This window comes from Varroa destructor, unplaced genomic scaffold, assembly GCF_002443255.2.
Source record: "Varroa destructor unplaced genomic scaffold, Vdes_3.0 BEIS01000007.1, whole genome shotgun sequence".
In the NCBI taxonomy this organism is placed as follows: domain Eukaryota; kingdom Metazoa; phylum Arthropoda; class Arachnida; order Mesostigmata; family Varroidae; genus Varroa; species Varroa destructor.
Window position 1 is genome coordinate 3369236 of NW_019211460.1, and position 23034 is coordinate 3392269.

At 41.0% G+C, this 23034-nt stretch overlaps 1 protein-coding gene across 5 annotated transcripts; it reads left to right on the forward strand.

The window, feature by feature from the left end:
• The first annotated feature begins 110 nt into the window (after nucleotides 1–110).
• Nucleotides 111–22906, forward strand: LOC111253675 (alpha-galactosidase MYORG-like). 5 transcript variants are annotated; one of them, XM_086974196.1, is made up of 15 exons: nucleotides 111–251; nucleotides 865–1125; nucleotides 7532–7715; nucleotides 8807–8982; nucleotides 15752–15977; nucleotides 17106–17304; nucleotides 17555–17708; nucleotides 17891–18076; nucleotides 19441–19644; nucleotides 19838–20038; nucleotides 20192–20426; nucleotides 20757–20938; nucleotides 21487–21630; nucleotides 21787–21997; nucleotides 22253–22906. In XM_086974196.1, exons 3-15 carry the CDS (start codon nucleotides 7532–7534, stop codon nucleotides 22444–22446), a joined length of 2496 nt encoding a protein of 831 aa, XP_086830322.1. In that variant the 5' UTR covers nucleotides 111–251; nucleotides 865–1125; the 3' UTR covers nucleotides 22447–22906. The 5 variants fall into 5 exon arrangements, with proteins under 5 accessions (XP_086830322.1, XP_022669176.1, XP_086830324.1 ...); XM_086974198.1 differs by lacking the exon at nucleotides 111–251 and having other exon boundaries at nucleotides 567–1125; nucleotides 19471–19644; XM_086974195.1 differs by lacking the exon at nucleotides 111–251 and having other exon boundaries at nucleotides 568–1125.
• The last annotated feature ends 128 nt before the right edge of the window (nucleotides 22907–23034 follow it).

Sequence of the window (23034 nt, forward strand, 5' to 3'; positions counted from 1 at the left end):
TCTGCGAGCTTCAAAAGCTGCTTCGGTGGTGCCACCTAGTGGCATGCGTTTGAAATTCGTCATCTATTCGATTCCAGTTGCCAACATTTTTGGCTCCTCTACGGCGGCAGCAAGCAGATAGGCATTTATCTAGTGCCCGTAGTCCACGTTGAGAACAACAAGCCAGATAGACATACAGATCAGCTAACACTGCCGCTACTGCTCTAGCTGCAAATCCAACTGCTGATTCAGCTGATTCAACGCTTGCAGAGGTTACAATTCCTGCTGCCGCTGCTGCTGCTGCTACTACTACTACTACTACTTCTACTACTTCTACTACTTCTACTACTACTACTACTACTACTACTACTACTTACTACTACTACTACTACTACTACTACTACTACTACTACTACTACTACTACTACTACTACTACTACTACTACTACTACTTCTACTACTTACTACTACTACTACTACTACTACTACTACTACTACTACTACTACTACTACTACTACTACTACTACTACTACTACTACTACTACTACTACTACTACTACTACTACTACTACTACTACTACTACTCTACTACTTCTACTACTACTACTACTACTTCTATTACTACTTCTACTACTACTTCTACTACTACTTCTACTACTACTACTACTACTACATTTTTGAAGTGCTTATTCAGTTACATTCGTTTCTGCTTAAAGTGCTCTTTCGATGTGTGATTGTCTAAGTGTTGAAGCGTGACGAAGTCGAGCTACCATAATAAACATTGGAGCATCTTGAAATATGTCAAAGTTAAACCTCCATGAACTCACTTAGCTAGCGAGATACGATCAGTGACGGTTATGACATCATCCGGAGTGTGCTTACAGTTTGGTCAGCGGTAGCGCCATCCACTAAAGCGAAATAACGATATCGTCGTGTCCCGTCGCCCCTGAAGGCAAAGAAATGTACCTACATATAAGCAGTGGACACATGGGCAACTCTGTATGGCGAGAACAACAGCGCCTCGTATCACCAAGTTCATGCTGTCTGCACCCAGCATCTTGACCAGCGGGAACGGTGATATCAAGTATTGCTGACAACGATCAATTTTCTGGAACTCCGTTGTAAAGACACTTTCATGATCCGCGGTAGGTCAAATACACATTCTAGACTGTGATGCAACTTTTCGCTACTCTAAAGCACGGAACCGTTTCGTTTGTACCCGTACTGTCAAGATGGCTTTTGCGCTTTCATACTCAAGCTCATTGAATTTAAGATGTTTTTTTCAAAAAACATTTTTGAGCTAGACAAATCTACTTCGGCGTTGATGGAATAATTGAACACGTTTCCCATATATCTATATAATTAATTTCACTGTATTATGCTATGTATTAAGCTAGAATATTATTACACGCTGCGACTTATCAGCAAATCTACTAGGATACTTATGGTTTGAATAATATATTTTAACTGCTGCAGTCCGGCAAACATCGGTCTCCTTGCTATTTCTATCAAAATCTAACGTTATGGCTCGTATAGGCAGGGGCAAGGGTGCTACTTGTTGATTATTTACAACTGTGATTTGTTGTAGCTTTTATAGTGGACATCGACGAGTAGGAAGCTAGTTATCCTATATGCTAACAGCTGCATCCTCTGAAGCAGTCGTCCTAATTTGAGTGACGATAGGCACACATGTGTACTTATCTCTCTCAGTAGTAATCTACTTAAGAGGCTCTATGGCGAAGAGTTGGTCAATGTTTGCGCAGGCGCTTTTGAAACTTTGTCGATGGCCAATAGGTGAAATTGACGTGACCGGCGGAAAGACCGCTAGTCGTCCAACAGTAGCAACACCTTTTGTGGAGACGCTTAGCCCGGTTATGATGAGCCTGTGCTCTCTTCCCGATTTGCACTACTTGATCGGATAACATAGCTTTCATTGAATCTGTCGCTACCGATAGCAAGAACACCGTTCGTATATTGATCGGCTGCGACACGCGAAGAACGCCCGAGTCGCTCGGTACGGCTATTCGGATTACCGTTAGATTAAATGCAACTACAATCTCGCAAGTGATAGCTTCATAGACATTTTATTTCTCAACTCAGCAATAAAGATACCAGCTGCGTAATGCCATTTGCCGTTTCGAGTTCCCTTTTCTGAACTACGCGCGAGCTCAAAAGTCATGAAAAACACACACGTGCACACAAATGTATATGTGCGTGTGTGTTTTTGTTATATATATATATATATATATATATATATATATATAGACGTAACTACTGGGTACAATGCATCCGTTTGTTATGTACTGCGCTAAATGCACACTACGATGGCACGAAGAGACGCAATCGTTTGTACCTGCCCCACATAATTAAATATATTTCGGAACGAACAGAACGGAGAAAAAACGTAGAATTTTTATTATTAATTAATAATAATAATAATTAATTAATAATTAAATTAATGTCGTTCATAACCAAACGTCTAACCACTTTTTAACATAGTGAGACATCCAAATCAATAGCTGTTGGTTTTGGACCTTACTAACATAAGTTACGTTTAGCCAGCAATCCAGGAAGAAAGCTCGTAAACGAACGTAACGGAAACAAACATAGCTGGATTGATGTTAATTTCCTCTTTTTTCTTCTTCTTCTTCTTAATTTTGTACCTTAGGTTTTTCTATGTAAGTCACATGTACGTAAGTGTGCTTGTCTGTCAGGAAATGGCTCTACTCTTCATTCAGTTCTATGGACCCTTCAAGCGGCAGACGTGGGCGTACAAAGAAAAATTTAACTTATATGGAGTCAAGTGAAGGTCGTAATACTTGTAACTGTTAGGTTAAGAATAATTTAACCAAATACCCAGGTAATTTTCATTATACCCATGCGGTTTTGTAGGCTATAATTATTTCAACATTAATAATTTAAGGCATTTTAATAATCAAATAGTAGTATTTTAGCATTTGCTGGGTTATTGTTCTGTCTTTTGTTGCTAGCGTTTGTATGGGCAAACCTGTGAATCGAAACAAAATAGATCTGTTTAATGCGAGGTTTCTTTTGTAATTATAGGTTATAACAACTTAGATTAAGTTAACAGTCAGTGGTGGTCAGACGATTATTTTTATAATTTAACAAAAGGAAGCAGGAATAATTTTCCATCTATCTTGCGCTATTTCTGTCAAAACACAAAGACGTGAAAAAAGGCTTTCTAAGCGCGTAGTAACCGAACAGCAGTACGGCAGAACGATACGTATACTGGGGTAAACTAATATGGCACGAACCGCATGAAACAGGTATAAACAATATTAATACGACTTTGGGGACTGATTAAATAAACGTCCATTAGAATTAGCTAATACTGCTCAAATATGGGACATCAATCTAGACTTGGCATTGAAGCTGGCTGAATGGTCTTTTAAACTGGAAAACAAACACGAGATTGAGTACGACAGGAAACTGCATAACAATAGAAATTAAACACAAAGCCAAGACAGTATAGATCAAGAGAAAAATGGCCCTTATCGCACCACAGACAACAGATGTTTTAACTCCTATGAAAAAAAAAAAATACAGACAAGGAAGTTGTAAAAGGTTTAAATAATTTGTATACGACGATGGCTACTGATGTTGTGATGGTTTTCGATATTTGTGTACAAATGCGCGCATCCCTAATACGCTTTCATTGGAAACTGGACAATGTTTCGCGAGCCAGGGCTGCTTTGACCACGAGTCACAAAACCCACTATTGATGGCCAGGTGATGAAAATGCAACGAACATATCGGAGAGGCTCGATGCTATATACCTTTTTTTTGTTTTTTTTTTATAACTGTTTGATTGTTTTTGCGCTGTTTTCCTATCTAGTTGCTTGCACTCGAACAGCCCTGTCAGTAAATCCATATAAACAATGAAAAAGTTGAACGGAATACTATAGTTAGCAAAGTAATATAGAGTCCTCATTGTGACTGTCTGCCTATAGCCCTATAGTAGCCGGTGTGGGTTCGTGCCAATGACCGCATAATAGATTGTTGTAATGAAAACGTTCATTGTTGACGCTGACGTCTACAGTAGATAAACTGAATACTGCATGGTACACTGAGGAGAATCACACAGGTTTATGGTACTCGATAATCCTAAGCACAATTTACTACCCTGCATAGCTTCATAGGAAATAAATAAATGTGTCAAATTTTACATTTGCTAGCGGTGTTAGTTGTTATCACAAATAGCTGGCTCGCGGAGTGAAACGAGGTATGTTTGCGCTAGGTTTTGAGCGTAGACCATCTTACATGTCTTGAGCTTCAGCACGCAAATACGTTACCGACCGCACTTGGTTTGATATAGCGTTATTAAGGAGCGTTTTCTCGCGCGGCGTCAGGTGATTTCTCGTCTATATTATTTGCTAAAGGTCGTATTATATCATGGACCTAGATGGTCCAAGAGAACGAAATACGTGTGCCTTTGTTAAACACTTTAGTTAAATAAAAGGCGAATTTGAATGACTGTCACGTTTTACTTGGTCGGGTTCCAAAGTCGAATTCGAGAACAATGAAGTAAACCAACTAGCCAAATTCAATTAAACAATACCCATACAGTTGCCTGTGCCTGTCCGATGTCACAATTGGAGACACTCTGAAACAAATTGGCCTGAAGTGTGGAGGCTTTCGTCGGTTATGAACGCGTCAGAACTTTAAAATTGCAGTTGAATTTATTTATTTATTTAAGCTTCTCATTACAACACCTATAAACTAGCTCCTTGTACCGTTTACAGGATCTTCCCAACATAGTTGTTTCCTAACTTTTGTAGTCCCTATGTGCCTAATCTGGGTTACCGTTTCCCCTACCAACACATTCTACTGCCTTTGGAATCTATTTGTCATTTTCCGCCACAGTTTCAATCGGCACTTTGGTTTACGACCTAAATTAAATCGTCGGTGGCGTCCGTATAGGAAATACTACCGACTGCTTTGATATAGATCTACGTTTGGCGACATGACAGAGAGAAATATATAGGGGAAAACAAATTTTATAAGTTTATGCTCAAAGCGCCAACAGATCACGACTCAAGCCGCATAAGTGTTTATACTGTATTTGCCTATTAGTTTCACAAAATTGTCGACGGCGTTATACCTCGAACTTTGAATATTCTACTTGGTTAAACTTGTGGTGTGTGGCGTTTAGCACTAGTAATGGCAAAGCTGATAAATGTTTTCAGTGTTTGCCCCGAAGCAGACTTACATGTCAGTCAGTTGTCAAAAAAAAAATAGTTTATTATTAAGACTTTTTTTTTGCTATGGCGGCGTCGTCCCGACAACTCCCCGTTGAGACTGGGCAATCAGTTTCCATTACGAGAGATGTACGTGCACGTGTAGACGCGGCTCTGTTTCATATAGCCCCATGAAGTTCCTAAACATACCTCCTCTATGTTGAAGCACGACGATGCGACGGCGATAAAGGGGAGAATGGGATTATGTAGAATGGAATTCACTTAACCCGGCCATTGAGAGCATCTGTTACCACCAGCAAAAAAAAAATTAAACCCGCACCTCCTCAAAAGATTCCCACGCTGTGTGTTAACATGATTTATTAACCTTCAAGATAATTTTCATTAAAGATACCGATGCCGTTGAGTCGGTTTCACGGAACCGAACTTTTATGCTCCACTAACCCAATCAATATGGGTTAACGAGCCAACAAAAAAACTAAGGAAACAATCCTACCTTGCAAAAACAAACTGTTGTATATCTGTAGTTCAAGAAGATGCTTTATGGCCATTTAATCCAGCGGTGGTCCAAATGGCGGCATATTCAAAACCTACAACTTATCTGAACAGTAAGTGAAATATGTCACATTGTACACACAAACTCAAAACACATTGTTTTATCATGTATAACCCTAAATCCGCTAAAATCCTAAATCCCCCACATGGCTAGCTGGCAATACATCTATTCTGACTCAATGTAAGGACATTTACTATTTATTTTCTTAGAAGCAATTCACATCCGGTATGCTTTGAAAATATGTAGCGTGTACATATGGAAGTTCGCTTCTTATATAATTGTGGTGATATATAACATTCCCATATAACATTAATCCAGTACCAAAAACCGAACTATCTGTCCTTGCAACCGTGGATTTTCCGCGTATCTTTTATTGCACGTTTATGTTAGAGCTTCAAATGTTTTATTTAGCTTCGTCATAAGAACGTATATAGTTTTGTCTGCGTAAAAATTTTTAGACTACAAGTCGGAAAAAACTAGGTACCTGGTTACTTTTTCGAGGTTGGGAACCTCGTTGAGTTTCTTAATCTACTGAGTACAAAATTGATCTTTCGCTCTATTGCGATGACGGCTATTTTGCTGCTCAAGCAGAAGTTTTCCTCTGTTCTATTTCTATAAAATGGTCTCAATCAATCAGTCGGTCAAACAATCAGCACGACAGAATCCAATCTCAGCCCAACTTCTGTAGGATGTTGTGTATGGCACATACGCAATTCGTCGATAGAGTCCTCTGTTGGCAGTAGCCCCCACCAAAGCAGGTTAAAGAATGTCTTCGCTTCGCGAAGACACCATTTGCCTCCCCGACACGCGTAGTTACCACCAAACGAATTCGCTAATAACAGATCATCTCGAGTTCTACAGGATGACTCAATCGCCAAAACTGATTTATAAAGGGTATGGGTTGATTATTACACGTCACATACATACGTTGCTCCTGTTCATTGTATAGCTACTTTAAGGCCGGACGTATACGTTTCCGAGCTTTGAGCGATTAGCCAGGTGTAATTCATTTGCGAAACGCTCGCCAAAATTTTGAAAATTATAATATATATTTTTCTCAGTCATATTGACCAATACCTGAAGGTAATTGAACAAACTGTGTAATTAGATAGATAATTATCATTGCAGCGGGTATAATTAGAAGCCAACTGAACACACAACGGATAGTATAGTCCGGAGCTTTGAGGACTACAACTTTATTAAGTTTTACTGTATCTATAATAAGGGGTGTGTCTGAGTATGCATACAAGATGCGGCCAAATTAGTCTATTCATAGCTTATCAGTAGTAGGAGCACGTCAGCTAAACTTCCGAATTAGCTTCGTATTATACTAGCGAAGATCTCAATACGTATTTACGCGTTTTCGGTATATACGTTCCACGCCAGACTAAATATCTATGGACAGCTTGCTAACGATATGACGGAACGACGACGAACAGTCTGCGGGAATTCGGGTAGTCATAGGCTCTTTCAAAATAAGGCGGTCGTATGGAAGGACTGCTGGATGCACTTGTGTGCTTCTATATTTCGAACCCTGGATGTATCCCATCGATCGAAAATGCGTTGGTCCAGGCTTTAAAATAGTTTTTTTCACCGATGTAGCAAATGGAGATCTTTAAAAGATTTCGTATATCCTCTGCTGTAACATTTTTGACGACGAACCACTAATGTATATATAGAGCAGATCTATAAATATGTAAAAATTATTATAGAAACATTATTTTCAGAATTTTCAATATTTTAAGTTCATCAATTGTTTGTCTGTACTTATTACTGCAGATGTCTCGATCTGGGGGTATCAGCATGGATGAGCTAATCAGCTTCAAGCATTTGACCCTTAAGTCGACTGCCTCCGCGCAGTCCGACGACGAAAACAACTCTCAGCCAAACACAGCGACCACGTCACAAAATACGACGCCAGGCGCCGCCACCCCCATAGGAACTCCAACACAACAAAGAAAAGGTTTATATAACAATGGCCGAACTAACGCTTTTATCAAGCTGGGTCACTTGCTCAATTTAACTAGCTTGAGCTGTACAAGCGCAAAGTTCTTTGGCATTGGTCAAACTTGTCTGAAGCAATTTTCAAGTTCGCTGGCCCTGAGCAGAATATTTTAATTATTTAGTTCTTGGTGATACGCGGTTTAAAGCGCGTTTAGCGCCCAGCTATCTGTAATGATCTCTCTGATTCGAGTTAAGCCTTCTTTTCCAGAGTAACCCTGAGATCAATTGTAGTGCATCCTTACAATCGCTTTACATTTGGAACATGAACGGGTAAAAAATTTCTAGGCAACCAGATGGACATCCTTTACATTAGGTTTCACGTGTACTCGATGCAGTCATTTTGAATAGAATAGTTAAAAAATATTACTAAGCATTTTGATTCATATTTTATATATTGACGAATAGATCTTCGAGGTATCTTATTTTGAGCTTTGGTTATATCGAGAGCAGCTTTATCTTCATTATATCATGATGATAGATATATATATATATATATATATATATATATATGATTTGATGCTGTAGACACATTTCAACGACTTCCATGCCATATTCAATCTTTGTCATGTATGTCTCATTCCCCAGGTAAATTTTTCAACTAATATTAATTATTCATTAGTCCAACTACTAAATTAAAGTCTTAATTAAAAACTAATATTGATTTCAGCATGGCCTGGCCTGTCATTATGTTTCAATAAAACACAAATGTTTTTTCATATGGTATAAGTGGAACGATTTATCAAACAGTTTTTGTTGAAATTGGCCCACTTGTTTACCGGCCTTAATGTCCTGTACCGAGGCCCCTGGTTGGGTTTCCCTTCTGTTCTATCCAAATAAAAACACAATCGAATATTTATATTAAATTCAAGCTAAAAATTGTTCATCTTCTGTTAAATTCATTTTAGATACAGTTTTTGTGCTTGGTCCCTGTTATGTGACAAAACCCCCAATTATTACCCCCCCCCCCCTCAAAACCCAATTATGTGACAAGCACTTGCATAAAAGTTCAGCAGGCCCACAGTATGACTTCTTTTCACTTTCTTGGCGCAGGAGGCACAGTAATGAAGCTGAATATTCAGGATAGCACTTGGCAGATCGACAAAAAATTGCGTAAACGGAAGAGTCAGGCTAAACGCGCCAACAGCCGCAACAGCAATGGCAGTAGGCATCGGGACAATATCAGCGATGGCATACTTGAACAAGGCAGTACAAAATCGTCCAAACAGGTAAGTCTTTGCACAGGCGATTAGAACGGCGGGAATTTCAAGTGGCTGAGTTCAGTGGTGGCGTTCTATAGCCCAATTGTCAACTACAGGCCACCGATTTATGCGTAGGGGTCAACGAACCGTTGACTCAGCCATCGAAGTATGCAATGTGTGTGAGTGGGCCTTGTTCGATTGGATATTTTTGGTAGAAAAAAAAACAAATTAGATTAAAAGAACAAGAGAGAAAATTGAAGCCGTGATAGATCGCATTTTCCATCAAGAGTCCGTTTGTGTTAATTGGCTGCCAAACGTAACTTACCTCATCAGCTCGTCATACGACAACAGATAGAACTTCCAGGAATAATTTCGAGAACAAGGACATTAAACCATACGACGATCAACGAGTTTTTCTAACAACAAAAAGAATCAGTAGTTGTTAGTAATCAGTAATTGTGTTCAGCGCAACACAGCTGGTCACAAGTGCCATTACGGCAACGCAAACTCAAGCTAGACATTGGATATGTAGACAATTCAAGATCGTTTTGACGATGTTTTTGTTTGATTTGTTGACTCAAGATCGACGATTCGTTACGGATTTCGCGCCATTTTTAAATCATTCAAATTGTCGGGAGTCCGTTGTTCGCGTAACCGCAACGTTTTACCAGATCTAATAATATGGCATGAGTATAAGTAGGTGAAAGAAACAGACAGACAGCTGCAGGGCTGTCTCTAGTGCCTTGCGTAGCCACCGCCTTCGTACTGGGGATACATCAGCAGAGTCGGTGAATAGTCGCCTCTGTAGCTGGACATGAACTCAAGCTCGGTCACATCACGCGAAAAACGTCTTTACATCGTTCTAAAAATGAGCCTACCTCGTACCGGAATCGCTTCTTTCCTTCAAGTGTACAACGATTGCTTCAGATTATCCAGTTGGGCATTTCATATGATGCGCATAGATCCCGCACTGGGTAGACTCGACTCGACCGTTAGAACGCAAATATCAAAGCTTCTACTCATCTACCATATTACTAATAACATGAATCTAAATCTGTAATCAGTTTCGTCAACTGCCTAAATTTGCCAAGGGTAATGTCGAAATAACATTGAAAATTATAAAGTGTTCCCTTTCTCCGATCCTGCTGCAAAGTCTACTTCCAAGATGTGTCAACCTGAGACGAATGTCAATTGAGGAGGCTTGGAGATCGTGGAGAAAACGATTGGCTTCTTCTTCTTGAGGTAAATTCCAACTTTCTACGTGCTGTATTGATGTGTGTTGAAGCTTACTACTACCTTTGTCAATGGCGTTCTTTTTGCCAAAAGAAGCTTCTTGAGAAAAATGTTGAGATTATTGGAAAGAAGTTCGATTAGACCACATCAGATTTCAAAGGACGCCCGTTGGTAAAGGATGCTTTCGTGATGTTTCCTCGTTAATTGAAAAATTCTACATCTGCATTGTGTTGCGACAATATTCTATGTCTTAGAACGTTGGTCGTCTTATCGAAATAATCAGACAACAGCTAATCATGTGTATTCCCTGGTTAGGCCGAAGGGACGTCGCACAGCACATCGGCCGTTTTACAATATGAGTATAAGCGGCAATGGGTGTTGCAGTCATCTACGTTTATTTTGGCATGTTGGAAACAAGCGATCGGCCAAGAGACGTTACTCTAGCAAAAGGAAACTTTGAATTTGTCGTCTCAGCGCTGCGAAGAAGCGCGGAATAAATTAACAAATTCAGTATGAGATAGGGTGAGTGTATTGCACTATACGTTCTGTGAGCGCTCGGACCCGTTCAAACCATGCCCCCACGAAAAAAAACGTACGTGTTCATATTATTTTGACCCCTTTAATACATTCCTACATATGGACAGGTTCCGTGCTTGTTACAGTACGTCGTAAAAACGCAGGCGAACTATGTGCGTGCGCAAATAAACTATAGCAGGTGCCAAAAACCTAAACCAAAAAACGCTATTCTCGGGGAAAGGTTCGCTGAAAAATTGGTGTTCATTGTAATGGTAATCGATGCCACCGCCCTGCTCGGCTCATTGTTTGCTACCGAAAAATCCAGGCAAAATCAAGCGATACTATACTAATAGCTCCCTATGAAGGAGGCTGCTTTTTTATTAGCAACATTCTAACTCAATAGCAGCAGCAGCAGCAGCAGCAGCAAAAACGGGTGTGTATGTTTGGCGGCGATGCGCGTCTGTCTGCGTATGCATGAATGTATGTGTGTGCACGTACATGGGAAAGCATAGTATGGAAGAGCTTTTGTCGACGGTGAAGTTCTTATAGCTGCTATTGCTTAAATCGGTGCAAACTACATGTACAAGCTTAGCGACTAATTTGCCCGTACGAGCCCATCGGGTTGGCCTAATAGTTGTTTTGTCATCTGGGCCATGGGTATCAGTATCGTTGTTGTCCTTCTCTACAAGGTCGCGATGGTCAATGGCCCTTTCTTTCCTCTTATTCCTCACTGGCCGCCACTGTCAACGGCAGCAAGGAAGACTTACACTCTGGTAATGGCAACGGTGACGCTAGCAACAGTCTGACTGACCTTAGGTAAAGAATCGACGACGCGCGATAGTTTGCAGCCCAAAACGCTGCTAGGCGATCAGTCCGACAAAATGACATGGTAGCCTAAGCTGGCTGATTTCGAACGGTAGCTGCTGAGGCACTCGCAGCAAGCAGCATCAGGCCAGGGTCGCTACGGCCTGAGCACACCGTCATCGTCCGTGCGGTGCTCGAAACGGGGCGAAAGGAAGCGAAAAGCGTGCTGCTGCACCTTTGTCTTGTTCCGACACAGACAAAACAGCCTTAACGTAATCGTGACTGTCTTGTACCACCACGAAGCTTGCTCGTTGCACTCCTAATGGAGCCAGATTGATTCTAGAATGTCCCTATCAAGCACTTTCTTGCTTTATCTTTCGTACGGCGAGAAGAGAGGGCGCTATCTTCAATGTTAACATTGAAATGCACCATTAATAAATAACTGATGTCGCAACGACTTGAACTTATCGAGTTCACTTAGACGCTCTGTACAGCCAAAACCGACGACGCAGATCAGCCGGCTCTCACTATTTCTATTTAAAGCGGGTGCAGCACGTACCCAAACTATTCGGTGGAGTAGAGCGTGACAGCGACCGCAGCTGGGCGACAAGGGTGAAGGAGGATTGGTCGGCTTCTTGTTTCGGTTCCCATCGGAATCGCTACAAATTTCATCGCAACGAAAGGAGAAAAGCCCGATTTACGTCAGCACAGAACGTTTTCGTTTGGTTGATTTCAAGGAGGCAAAAAACACTGCGTTGCAATCGCTCGAGTAATTTTTGTAGTCGAACTGAAACAGCTGGATATCATGAGACGTTCTGACTGGAGCTCCGCAGAACGCGTCAGTTATCGGAGCTAAAAAGTTATCCCGGCCTGCCCTCTCCACTGAACAATGTGATACGGACGCAGTGTGGCTTAAGCGGACGAGATGCTTACTGACGATGAAAGGGCAGTTGTTGGTAGCAGCAACACATGATACGCTGGTATCGGTAAACCCAAGTCTGGGATTACTCAGTCTGCTCATCGACTACGAACGTGCACCGCCAAAAACTGACACCTGTGGGACGTTCCAGCCCCGCTACCACGTTCGCATATGCAGCTGTTCGAACTCTCGGAAGATATACATATGTTGTCAGTGTTTTGCTGTGCTATGTCTCGTAGACCATACAGCCATGAAACAGCAGCGAAAGTAATCCAGAGGCACAGCCGAATGCACACCCGCACATCCTGTCCCTACAGAAGTCCTCTAACACAACAAACCGTGCAGTTTAGTAGTGCGTATCTCTAATTAGTTAGTGCGCGACAAGCTCCGCAGCGACTCCCAGTTTCTGTCGCTATTGTCGATGCTACTATTAACAACTCGTCGTGGCAATCTACAATGGCGCCAGTCCGACGTAGCCGTCCTCCTGGCGTTCGCCGTCGTTGGTGGCGGCGGCATTTCTACACACCGCCGTCGAGCGCAGCTTGCGCTATTGGACGCAGTCTCCGGTAGAAGGCGAACATAACGGATTGAAACGAATAGGATCTGACAAAACGCAATCCAGTGTAGCTCAAAGCTCACTTGGCACGATATATCAGGGCGTGCTCTCGACGCCTGCCGCTGGTCGAGTGATCGTGAGTCTGGAGAAGCTCATAAATGGCTGCTGTATTTTTGAAACGCGCTGTCGGATACCGCTGTTTCTACATATCTATATACTACAGTGTACAAAAGGCTACTCCGGCCTCTAATCGGACGACAACGATCGGGCAAATGTCATCGATACTGTTGCGGCCGGCAACATGAGGCTTTTAAGCGTCATTTGTATAAACACATATTGGCGAAATAGCCGAGTGTGCGTCCAATTTTTCTGAATATATTCGTGCTTTGTCTTGGCTCGTTTTAGCGCGTCCCTCTCTCGCACAAGTAGCTTAGGAAAAAGGGTCTGAATCACGGAAAGCCCGCGATAACGATCTGTAGTTGGCACTATTTTTAAGCAGTTAGATGATTCAGCAAGTTATCGTAATCTGTGCAATGGAATTAATAGCGATCGTAGTTTACCACCCTTGACACATAGCACTGGCCATCGGCATTTTCATTAGTAGCTAGGACTCGGTCTTGGATTCTCCAGCGCTAACGGACGTAGCAGCTCCTATCTCGGACGGGCGAATTTGCATTAAGCAGACCAGACCAGACCAGACCCTGGTGAAGTTTGACGAAAACCGGAAGACGTGAATGACTGAACGTAGCATCGTCATGATTACGGATGATTGTAGCCGTCTGTGGATTTGTTAGCTTTCTAATTGGTTCGTTTGTTCCGACCGATTGATGCAAAATGGGAGAGAAAGCAAAACAAACGTGTACATACTTTCGCATAGATATCATGTTCCGCGTGATCATGGGATGCAAATGTAGATCATGGGACGCTGCGCGTCTGATCTTAGCTTCATTATTTCGACTCCGTTATAGTGTTCAACGATAGATAAGTGTTTCTCAATGCCAAGGACCTACATATCCAAATCGTGCCATCGCATAGTCCCATAATGACGCAGCAATAAATTACCAGAATACTGAAATTGAATATAGTGTTCTAAAGTAACTAATGGTGATGCCGATACGCTGGCCCGATTCAGCTTTGGCCCGTTTGCTAAAATAGCCAAAGGTGCATATAGATAGATAGATATCTAACTCCAAATCTCGGTTGTGAGGTGGGTACAGACTAGTGGAATACGAGTACCAACGAAAGTTGCAGTGAAGTTACAAATAGTTCGAGTACCAAGGACATGAACCTGGTTGACGCGTATGGCTTTCAGCAACGAACGTCGACACCGATAACAAGACGGAAGCGATATAGAAATGTCTTCGCAATTGAAAGCGTACAAATTGGCTAGAGCCAAAACGTCGATGTAAACCATTTTATCACGAGGAGTTTAGCAATTTGCGTACACAGTATAAGTCAATCGAAATGATACGAATGGAGCAAATCGCGAGGCGCGGCAACCGCTTTGAACCAAAAGTACAAACGCCAATCAAGGCTCATATTGTAAGTCCTTTGTAAATGAGATATTTTTTTCACTTACTTAGTCTTTTAATACTGTTTGCCCCATTTTGAATACAACAAATAATAGCTAGGCAGACTTTTAGTACCCGTGGAAATTAAATGCTTAATCACATCATGGACAGCAGAGAGATACCCGGTTATATCGACTAAGCCAAATAAAATCCTATATGAGTATTAAGAAAATAGAAGCAGTGATCGCCTCTAACGGAGCGAACAGTTCGGACCGCCATAATGAAGTGAGCTATCTGCTCTTGTCGAGTAGACGTTGTCGTTAAAAAGACATCAGTGCCCCAGTCGGGGCACAACTCGGCGCTGTCAGACAGCGATATCATCTGTGACATGATCTGTAATAGAATATTGTTTGCGGGAAGTTCAGCTTATTTGTAAATTTTTCGAGTTTCTGTGTTCGCTATTGCCGTTAGGCTGCTCCTCAGCCTATCTACGGTCAGTTTCCAATGTAGGACACCTAGAAGTTTACCAGCAAGCACGACACGACTGCCCCATCGAGCGACTCGTTAAACTTATGTATAGAATACGCTTGGAACGTATACACGCCTGTGTATCGTTGACTGACTTAGCCTCCTGAAGGCACGCATATTATGTTTCTGCTGCGCAGTAGTTTTAATGATTTCATCGGCAAATGATGATAGTAAAAGACCTGCGGTAGGAAACAATCTCGCCCGCTCCTCAGGCATCGTGACCCAAGTCGTAGTGGCGCCCTATCATTTGATGTCCATATCTCAAGTGAATACAATAGCCTTCCTACTAAAGACATGCTCTAAATAGACAGAAGAGTACATAGGAGAGAAAACTTTTAATTTAACTAACTAATCTTCGAAACTTAGATGGACCAGGTGAGCAGGTAAACCAGCCGTGACGCTTTAGACGTCCGCCTAAATTAAGTCACACGCACATTCGTACACAGCTTTGAAGTTCTATCAATTTCAAGGTTTTACCGTCTTCGTTTAGCCGGATTGGAATTAGCCAATATATGGATACAGAATTTAGCCGACAAAAATGCATACAGACGGATTTGTTTCGGCAGCGTAGTGAGTTTGATCGTAACACAGTTTCATTGCATGATGCGCGATCAGTCATACGCCTTTCGGTTACGTCGGCTACTCAGGAAACTATCATGGCAGTCCCTTAATTCCATTAGAGATCAGTAAAGAAAGGCCTAAAATAGTTTTTGTTTGCATCGAATGCAGGTGGGCTTCATTCGTTCTGTTCCACGCCACTTGCGCAATCCGGACGTCCGATTTCGCGTGGTCCTAGCGTTCCTGATGGCATCTATCCTTTCGATCGTGTTCTTAACGCATCATCTACATCGCGCACTAGAAGACTCGAAGCATGTCAAGATGGGCATTAAACTTGATGAACGGGATCTTTATATACACCATAACTGGAGAGGGATGTTACTTCATGGGAAATTAGGTAAGCTTGCCCGTACCTCGCCATAAAGTCGATTAGTCTTACTATAAATTTGCACAATGTGAGCAAGTTGAGTCGCAATCTTTTGCGGTACCTTGTAACTACTAAGTCCAGTAATCAGAATCAGATGATTTCAAGCCTATGTGTCAGAACAATGAGCTTGAATCTGCTATTTTTCGCGGTGTGCAGCATAATCGCACCGACGGCATCATGTCAGCTTATTTGCAACAAGCCATAGTATAGCATAGCAAGCTACAGAATAACTGCTTTCACAATTTTTTATATATATATATATATATATATATATATATATAGCCTTCGGTAAGCTTTTCGTGAATTGAAGTAGACAACTGTCTTCTTAAAGAATTGAGGCAATTTCTTACAATTTCTAGCGTAATTCTGTCTCTTAATGGCTAAAAGCTAGAAGCAGCTGTGCTCTTGCAATGAAAGGATTTATCACGACTCAGCGGGGACCAATTCTGTATGCGTAGAAGGAGGTGAAAGGTCAAAAGTGGGCCTACTCGCAGTGAGCAGATGTGAAGAAATAGTAAGCTAAAAAGTGATCGAAAATATATGCAGATAACGACTCTTTAAATATGTTTATTGTTTAGCAACAGGGTCAGGATGTGTAAATATTCATATATGTAGCAGAGTTCTTCGTGATGACTGACTTGTCGACACGGTTAAATTCTTATGTGTTAGTTAATTTGATCAAACACGGTTCATATCTTTCTTTATGGCAACTGCAGTGAAGCTTCCAGTTAGTGTAGGGTGCGATTTTCGAAAGTAAACACCCCATACGAAAGCCACACTATACCAGTGCATTTGGAAAAACGGAAAAATAAAACGTCATGTTCTTTGGTGAAGCACAAATTGGTGAAAATTGATAGAGAGAAAAGGTAACGGATAATTCATATTTCAAAAGAGGTACATCATTAAGATTTGTCGTAGATGAACCGCTACATCTTTTAGCTTCATTCAGTAAAACATAAATTATATTCAATGGCATGATAATACACTTGGGTAAATTATATCAAATGGTCACTAAAAAGTAGGAACACTGCATATGTGTTCCGCCGGTTGCGGCCGTGTGTGACTGTCGAATAATAAACTCTGTGTTTCGTGTTTCAGCAAATTCACTGAGTACAGCCCTAATGGCACACACGTGCAAGACGGCCAAACCGGGTTTTTGCAAAGAATGGAAATTTCGTGCAAGGCTAGAAATTTATCTCGACTATAGAGACAACAACGTCACATGCTACAATGTTCAATGGAAGAAGATGGGGCATTCGGACATGGAAGACACTTACAATTTACGAAATGCCGAATGGTCAAGTTATTCTCTATGCAATCACAATTCAAAATGTCAAGTTAAAAGTTAGCAGGACATTTGTACCAGGCACCTAGTTAGAATCTACAGGATTTAGCATAGCATAATTAGATTCTCTGTTATTTAAACGAATGTCTGTATTTAGTATCATGTATATTAAAAGAATCAATATTAAGTGAACAAGCGGGATCTTATCAATATTCTGCATCATTTAATCAGTAACGACTTGTTTATCTGAAATCTATTGTAGGTATGGTATGGGCGAAGTCGCTAACCTGTATTGGCCTTCAAGAGATTTTCACGTGGACTATATCAAGTTCGACACCGGCAAGGAACCATTGGGAACCATTATCAAACCCTATTGGCTATCTTCTAAAGGCGTTGGGATAATGGTTCATAAAAAGGTACGTTCTCATTTCTCCAATTGAACATCCATAGCATTGACATTGTTCGAAACTGTGAAAGAGCTAGCTTGGAATTGAAAATCACACGTTTAGAGAATTACTGCCTGAAATATATACAAATTGCAAAGTTTAACTTACCTTGTTGGATCCTAACTTCTCCGTGTATTTTGCTATTTTCATAGGAGAAGGATGAGGTTCTCTTTAGCTTTAATTCAACGGGAGACAATCAACTTCTCCTTTACACCACCGACAATGTTCTTAACTATACGATCTGCAAAGGGGAGACTGCCTTCGATGTTCATATGTCTTTCTTCCCTCAGCTCGCACATAGTAGGCGAACCCTGAATCCGTATATCCGCGCGCAACAGGTATGTTTCTATTATATACATATATATATACATAAGAGATTGTGTAAGTGCTCTTGTTTGAAGCAAATAGTTTGTCTCATCATTTGTGACACCAATTAAGCGTGTGAGAGATACCGCCAAAAAGGACAAATTTAGAACAGTAGCATAACATGTGTATCGTTTGTCTTTGTAAAAAAAGTGTCTATCGTTAACTGGCATCACGGCAATTCTTAAGTCCAAATCGTTTGTAAGTTTGCACTGATCCGTACACGGAAAGCATACGGAACTGAGTAAAAAAAAATCAGGACCGGCTCTAGTTGTTTTGTCCGAATACTTCTTTTTATCAACTCCTACAAGTAAAAAACTCGTTTTGCCCGGTTAGCTGTGACCTATCTAAAGTTAACCGCACGCAAAAGTACGTATTTACATTTATGCCGGATGCCTTTTCAGGACTACCCATAACACAGAAGAAAAGCAACAGAATAGGTTTTTTAAAGCTATTTTTTTTCGTAATTACACCATGAACATGTTATGGAAGCCTAATTTTGTTTACAGTTTACATGATTTTTGTATGCAACTGTTTCATTCATAAGTATTGACCGCATTCTCGATCGAAGTAGACGTTTCTGCAATATAATTCCTCTACGTGCTCTAAGTTAGATTACCTTGCAGGAAGGCCTGTGATGAAGTTTGTTAAGCACGTTCTGAAGCTGATAGCAGAGGACAAAAAAAAAAGCACAAAAAACACAGATGTCCATGGATGAATGTTAATCGCACGTCGTCAAATTGTTTAACAACAGACCGGTATAAAATAACAAAACGTGCTTCTTATATCGAACTCTGAGAAATTAGCAGACATTTTGAAGGTTAACACACTTACTCATGCGTTGTATTACCTAGCGCTTCACCATCGATGAATACATTTTAAAAGTGCCAATCGCAATATACTCAATTACAGAACGCGTATAACTGTAGACCAATTATACTTTGATTATAGATTATTTCGAATATATATGCCTTACCTTCTCCTTATCGCTCAATGTATCTACATCTGAACATGGCTAGGTTGAACGCTTAGTACTCAGCAGATCCCTTAAGATCTCCAAAAAGGACAAATTTAGCAGAAACGGGATTGAATGGCGCTAAACTGCTAACTCTAATATCTCTTAATATCGTCATTCATTGCTAAACCAAAGTAAAGCTTAACTTCTAAACATAACGTAGTAATAAATATTGTTATCCACTATTGTTTTTTTGAAATTGAATGTACGCACGAGGCGCACAATCATAACTATCTCTTAAAATTGGGTCTGCTTGTAAAGTATGAGTGCAATGCTCATTTTAAATGCAGATTACACGGTTTCAATCTTTCTTATACATTTTAGGTTTCTTTAATGTCACTTACGACTCCAAAGGATGCTGGTGGCAAACGAGTGACAAATGGAACTTCTGGGCTGCCTGTAACGCAGGCCGCGTTCGGTCAAGCGACAAACGATGCAGCTGCCGAGGCCAAAAAAGCAGGAACGCGTTTGCTCGAGGGAAACTCAACGACGACGTTATTTCTTGCCAAGGCCATTCTTGCTCCACAGGTCCATAATTTTCGTAGTTTACGTTATAACATCTGTAATCGTCTATGATGCAGTCGTGTGTGTGATACGTATCTTACTGCAGAATCCGTGTGGACTTCAATATAATTTATTGTTCGATTATACTTGCTACATGATTTCATTGTGCCATATCTTGTGACACAGCTACAAATTGTGTGCTACGTGTCGTTGACAGGTTGAGCGCGTGGATGACTTCAATCAATCGATGGTGCTAGCCTTTGCAGAGAAATTCAAGAGTGACGAAGGTTTCATTCAGGCGCATGTTATTGTCCTTCAACACTGGTGGCAACACAGTTCGGGTGACCTCGACTTCGACACAAATCGCTTTCCGAAGCCGATCGAAATGATGAAACAACTACAAAAGAGAGACATAAAAGTGAGTCGCAGGATACATGGACCGTGCGCGTAGAAACGCATCTTTTTTTTATCTAGAGTAAAAACAACGACTGATCAGGAGTAACGCGCAAACTGTAGTAAATATTCAAGTCGTTTCAATGGTAGCTTACTCCACGTGCGCAATTCCTTATAGGTGATGGTTGAAGTAGATCCGTACGTCTGTCTAAACTCATCTAATTTTGACCGCGTATCACAAAATGAGGTCCTTATTCACGATGATAACAACGTACCTATGTTCACTCGATGGAAGGGTCAACTCTGCTCACCTATCGACCTCTATAGCACTAATACAGCGGTTGCCTGGTTCCTTGATAAACTATACGCTTTGAAAAAAACTTACGGCGTAGACGGATTCGTTTTTCAGGCAAGTTAATACTTCTGTGCAATTATACTCTTATCTTGATCTAACCGAAACTTCGTCCACCAGACATTATAGCTCATTCCATCAAAGGTGATATAGGCCAAGAAGGTTGTCCTACAGTGCTGTGGAAGCGTTTGAAATACCTCAACTTATGTCAAAGCTTTGGACCCTGCAAGCCAACAGGGCACTTCCTATTAGCCATAGTGAACTACTCCTTATGTGCACCGCCGATTGCCCTTATAACTTTAAAAACCCTCGAAGTTTCCACTACAGTTGAATAAATTATATGGAGATTTCGAATCCGACGCTTTGATGTCACTAATGTGCTTTCAGGGAGGCCAATCGTCAACTTTGCCATACTATTATGTAAACAACAGGGGCAGAAGTTACCTCGATCAATACTTAGATGTAGTAAAAGACGTTAGTGAATATATAGGAAGCCCCGGAGGAGAACGAGGTTTCGTAATTCTAGGCGGACAAGAAGCTTCCTGGGAGGCTTTACGCAGCCTGCCAGCTAAGGTACGATAAGTTTATTGTTTATTTCTAAATATTTCAAACTTAATTCTTCCACTCTTCTACCTTAGCTGTTGTTAAAATTGATGTGGAGGTACTACAGCACTGTACTTTATTCTTACTTGCGACTGCAGTCAACCATTAGAGACGTACTTGTTAATCGCAGAATAAACTCAGCAGCCGGAATAAACCCAGCTTTCGGCTCAGCAGCCGAAATTTAGGTGTTGCGCCCTACTACCCCCCCCCCCCCCCCACCAATTCGCCGTGAGGCAGAAATTAGTGATTGATTCGGGGCTTTTTGATTTACTTTGTGCTTTACCGCACCTTTGCTTGCGTAAAACTTAGAGCATATTCGTTTTTGCATTAACATCGCCAAATAAGCTAGTATTGATCACTGCGACCTCGTTTCCCTTTTACAGTCGAGAAAACAATCATGGAAATTTTCATTATTTTTATCTCCCATGAGGAATACCGTCAGCGGTTTTGGTTCCATGATTTTGATATTGGATGCGAGACGTCATAACGATAATGTATTATTTTTTTCGTAATAACAGGTGATGATGATCGGACTATTTGGACATAACCTGATAAACCCAGGATGTGTTGGGGGAGATCTGGCCATCGAAGCAGGGACCCACGAGGACACCGAACTGTATGTCCGCTGGTGGCAATTTGCCGTATTCATGCCCGTCCTACAGGTTGGTTTTCGATAATGTTCAGAAGCATTGCCACAACGAGCGCTTGTTGTCGATTATTATGTCTCATGTTTAAGGCTTATTTTTAAGCACAAATATGAATACGAGGACACGTCGCTATCCACACTTATGTAAGCAATACACTATTTGGCTTTACAGGTGTGTCGTGTTCCCAGTGGAAATGGAGCAATCGCCGAATTTGAAGTTGTCAAAATCATCCGTAAATTAGTCAATCTTCGAGAAAAGAAGATTCTCAAAGCAATTGGCCGTTCCCTTGAAGAGGAACCGAATTTCCCGGTTGTGCGACCTTTATGGGCACTTGATCCCAGGAACGACAACTGTTATAAGTTCCCAAACCAATTTGCTGTCGGTGCGTACACACTTGTTCTAACAACTTCAGTATATCGAATTTTGTGTAGCAATAGTAAACTGTAACTTTTGAACAACTAACTGCTAAAACAAGCCCACTTTTCTTTCATATAACTCAGTTCTCCTACTAGCGCATAAAGAACAATACTCGACGCAGCATTTTTTTTCTATTGACAAAACTATTTAGGCCTCAAAAAGCTGTCGTCGCTACCGAATTGTCACCTATTCTAATCAAATGCACGTTTTTATCACCTAGGAAACGATATGATCGTTGCTCCGATTGTCGAAGCCGGCGTCAACGAAACCGAAGTGTATCTACCATTCGGAACGTGGTGCGAGGACCAAAGGGTCCACCGTGGGGAGAATACCGTAACCGTACGGGCAGAACTGGATACAGTGATATATTTTTTCCGGTGCAACAAAACTGCCAACATTGTATCAACCACCTAAGAAAAGAAAAACTGCCGCTAGCCAGACCCCCTTTAAAGGGTACTCTCTCGCTCTCTCAACTAACCCAGGCTCAATCGATTTACGTTCCTTTACCGGCCATCTTGGTGAAAAAAAAATCAAGCGCACATGCAAGTTCATGTTAGCGATCCAAATTATCAACTTATACTTGTGATAACGTCGAATTAACCTAAATTTTAATGAGATGACCGCGAGCAGATGACTAGTGTATATCCTGTGCTATCTTTTATGATCATTGTGAAGACTTTCATTCAGGATAACATTAGGCGTCTCATTGTCTTCGGCCCAGCCTGTAACCGTATGACTATTATACCAGTCATACAGTAACCATCTGACAGTATTACATAATTGCAGTTATGTATGTTACTATTAATATATTTTTTAATAAGTAATTATGCAGATTGCTCATCGTGGTGCACACATATATATATATATATATATATATACGAACACATAATTATAGGCATTGGTTAGAAGGTCACATGATTTGTTGTTGCTATTATTTTATACACAGCACGCAATCATCTATTTTCATATGACGAAAGGCAGATTTTGCAATCATATGTGAAT